Source organism: Glycine max, chromosome 17 (assembly GCF_000004515.6).
Source record: "Glycine max cultivar Williams 82 chromosome 17, Glycine_max_v4.0, whole genome shotgun sequence".
Classification (NCBI taxonomy): Eukaryota; Viridiplantae; Streptophyta; class Magnoliopsida; order Fabales; family Fabaceae; genus Glycine; species Glycine max.
In genome coordinates this window covers 4,111,574-4,115,838 of record NC_038253.2, presented here as the reverse complement: position 1 = coordinate 4,115,838, position 4,265 = coordinate 4,111,574, and the positions used below count along the sequence as shown (strand labels likewise).

At 31.6% G+C, this 4,265-nt stretch overlaps 1 protein-coding gene across 1 annotated transcript; it reads left to right on the top strand.

Moving 5' to 3' along the window:
* Positions 1-352: 352 nt before the first annotated feature.
* LOC102670282 (putative transcription factor bHLH041) lies at positions 353-3,993 on the top strand. The gene is made up of 8 exons (XM_006600391.3): positions 353-602; positions 736-858; positions 1,038-1,143; positions 1,233-1,247; positions 1,354-1,416; positions 1,540-2,247; positions 2,408-2,809; positions 3,717-3,993. The coding sequence occupies exons 1-8, from the start codon at positions 478-480 to the stop codon at positions 3,801-3,803; spliced, it is 1,629 nt and encodes a 542-aa protein (XP_006600454.1). The 5' UTR covers positions 353-477; the 3' UTR covers positions 3,804-3,993.
* The last annotated feature ends 272 nt before the right edge of the window (positions 3,994-4,265 follow it).

The window sequence follows — 4,265 nt, the reverse complement described above, 5'->3', positions numbered from 1 at the left end:
GTACATATATATGGATCATTTTTCTAATTTTACTGTATATATTGAGCCAATGCTTCTTCGAGTTACTACTAACTACGTTTGAAGGAGTCAGTTGCTGTTAAAAAGACAATTCTCTCAGCTAGTTGTCTTAAGAAAGAGGCGAAATTGGATTATTCATTGCGGTCCCTTTAATTTCTTCGTGCGTTGGATTTCACACATGCATTTCTTCTAGTGCCAGACTTTTCTCAATAAATATGCATGATCACACCAGCTTAATTTCCATATATAATTTATAACTAATTACCAACTATGATGACTTTAAGAATTTGCTTTCGGTCTTTTTCGATATATGAATCCAAGCTAGCCATCACACATCATCCATGTATATATAGGAGTACGCGTTACCTTATGTCAATGTAACCTAAGATGACACATTATACGCAAACCCTCATCTCATTCACCAATACTATCATGCAAGAGACATAGCATTTATTTTCCATGCACTCCATGGATGGTGTTTTCGCCCTCCCTGAAGCAGCCAGAGCTGATTGTCTCCGCTCTCTGGTGCAATCTTGTGGCTGCACTTACGTTTCTCTGTGGCAATATGACTCCAATTTATCCAAGTATAATATATATATAAGACTACTAATTAATTAACACGCATCATTAATTTGATAATACAGTTTATTTCTGATCGATTTCTGAGGCTTGCTTGGACTTACACTTCAGTGTTGTTTGTTTGTTTTTTCTTGGTAGTTTGTTCTTCTTAGATGGTTTCTACGATGCAACGAACAACCAACAAAGCTCTTCTTTAGGGAGTGTAGCTGAAAGGCTTTTACACCAATATCGGGCTTTAACGTTTGATGTCAATGATCATGAGTAAGCCTAAGGCTAATAACCTACCTGTTCTCTAATTATTATTTTTCATTTAAACTAACATGATTCGTACGTTTGCATTTAAGTTCGTACCGGTACTTCAGCGAGTTAATTAATTGTCTTATTCCTCATCGACCTTTCTTTCTAATAGTTGGTTTTACTTTTTCGTTTTACTTTTTTAGATATGTTCCTGGGGTCGTTTTCAGGAATCAGCTTCCCTACATAGAGCTGCAACTATTGGATCTTCTAAGACTGACTTCGACAGAAATACAAACAAAATTCTTTCAAGTAATAACTTTTTAGCAAATAAAAAATAAAATTAATGATGAAAGGAATTAATGTTGGCTAAAGTAACTAGTTGTTTTATGTTTTTACAGGAAGCAGGGATTGAGGTAGTTTCATGGTGGAAACAAAACTGGAAACCTCCAATTTCCCAAATTACAATGAATAAGAAAAAAACTCAAATATGTTTAATTAGTATTTGCTCTTTTATGGCAGATTGCTGTTTTCATGGGGTGCAAAAACGGAGAAATTGAGCTTGGGTTCTCCAACATTTCTCAAGTAATTAAGCAAACTATATTACTATATCACATATGCATGCATACTTAATTATATAATTCTATTTAATCAATCTTGTTTTGAATTTGACATCTCAGCTCATAAACTAACTTGTGTCCTATACAGGTTGACATTCAGACAACACTTAAAAATTTATTTCCGCAAGATTTCTATATACATTCACAATCAACAACTGATCAAAATCCACCTTTATCATCATCATCATCATCTTCTTCTTTCATGTCATTATCCACGGGTAGGCCTGATCAATGTTCATCTTCATTATTACTCAGTAGTATTCCGGGAACTTCTCAGTACCACTTTCCTCAAACCCTTCCCACACAAACACAAACACAAACTCAAACTAGCCCACAGTACCAAGCATTAGATTTAGTTCCAGTCATTCCAAGTTATTTTCCCACACCAGAGGGTGAACATGAAGCAATAGTAAAAGCATTTATCAGTGTTATGTCTTCTTCTTCAACTTCAACTTCTCAGCAGCATCAACCCCACCAAATTGTGCCTAAGTATACTTCAGTGGTACATCCAGGAGCTACCGCTTTCAATAAATGTAGACCAGATACATTGAACCCAAATATAACACCCCAATTGGGATCCAATTTTCGCAGCCAAAGCCTACAGAAAAGATCATTTGAATTCTTTAGAAACTTAAATAATTTAACGAGAATGAGAGAACGCGTTACTCAACCTGCACCACGTCCCATTAGTACCCAGCACCAGTACCAGCAGCATACCATATCAGAGCGAAGAAGGCGTGAAAAACTCAATGAGAATTTTCAGGCACTTAGAACACTTCTTCCTCCAGGAACTAAGGTATATATCAAACTTCAATTCAACACTTCTCTTGTAATTTAGCAATGCTGTGCTCATAGCTTTTTGATACGTGTTGTCATTATTTTCTTACAAAAAAAAATGTCATATATATATATATATATATATATATATGATTTGAACTTTAATTTGGATGGTTTAGAAAAACAAAGCAACGATCCTTACAACAGCAACGGAGACAATGAGATCATTGATGGATGAAATTGAAAAGCTTAACATGAGAAATCAGCAGTTGATGACAGTTTTATCAGTCAAAGAAGCTACAGCTACTAGTACTGAAGAAAACAAAGCTAAACCTAGCTCCTCATATGAAAGATTGAATGTTGGGGTCTCGCATGTATCGGAATCAAGTTCATCAGAAGAGCAAATGGTGAACTTGCAAGTAACAGTGAGAGGAGAAAGTTGTCTAGTTGATCTATTGATTCAGTTATTGGAATTCTTAGAAAGGGTTCAGAACGTAAACTTTGTTTCCATGGACGCAAACAACCATATTACAGGAGAGACAGCCATTAACCAATTAACCTTCAGACTGAGGATAATTGAGGTATGTAGTAGTTCATGACGTAGTTCGTTCATGTTAAAACTAATTGTTTTTTTTTGGTAGCTAGGGTTACATGTTATCTAGCTAGTAAGGACCATTTGCTTATATTTAATTTTAAGTTATATATTATCCATTAAAATAAAACATTGCAATTAAATAAGAAATAGCTAATTTTAATTTGTATAAAATTTATAAACTTAATTAGTTTATTGCATACAAACTTTTAATTAACACATTGAATTGGTTAAATTTATATCAAAAAGGAAATAAATATAAAAACAAACTATATGTTATTAGTATTTAAAAAAAACTATTTTAAAAACTATTTTAAAAAATATTTAAAGTTACTAAAAAAACATTAAATTTAAACTACTTAAAAAAATTATTGGTCAAACGGTCATTAATAAGTTTTTCAATTAATTAAAAAAATTAAAAGATAACTAAAATAATTTGACATCAGAAAGACATTGTGCAGTTGAAATAGTTTCCTTTTTGCGAGAGAAGATATACGGAATTTGTTTGTGATTCTGTTTTTGTTATGGGTTGAGTACCCTTATACCCTTATCCTCTTTTTTAAATCAATTTTATTTGTTGATAAAAAAAATAGAGGAAGAATATTGTTAGTAAAATATTTTTTAACATATATATGGAGTATGTTGTTATTGATTAAAATTTATTAAAAAAATAAAATTGTGAATACAAAAGAGTTAAACCTAATTGTATAGAGATAAAGTTGCCATCAATCAACATCACTTTTAATTTTCTTTGAGGGTACCCATAGAAGACATGGCCAATTAATTATTCAAAAGACAACAACCCAAATTAAAAAGGTGTTATAAGCGTTTTGAATGTTTTGATTGAAGATGAAGGAAGAATAATCGTCTCTATGTATGTTTGCTTTTCATTGCAGGGCATTGAATGGGACGAGCATGCCTTCGAGGAAGCAGTAAGAAGAGTGGCTGCTGACACAATACAATGGCAACCACTGGAGCAATAATATATATCTGTATATCCACGCCAGATGTTCATGTTCATGTTCATGTTCATGATTAATCTACCACTTTTTTTTATGAAATTAATCTACCACTTGATACACTTGATAGAGAGAATATTTTGAGGATTATTAATAGTAAGTTTTAAGTTGACGATTTTTTTTTTTGTTGATTGTTGAATAATTGAATTCATGATGATTGTTGAATAAGTAAAAATCATGATAAAATATGTGATTTTATGTAAATAATTATGTTTGATTTTATATTAAAGAATTATTTTTAAGTTTAAATTAAAATAATTTTGGATATTTTTTATATTGGACTAGAAAGTTGTTATCGAGTTCCATTATTAGTTTATTTTGGAATAAAACATCTAAAAAATTTTAAATTAATTTTTTAAAGGACTAAAAGAATATTTCAAGTTTGGTTTCCTTTTCTTTATTTTTTTACCCAATCCCAGAGAAGGA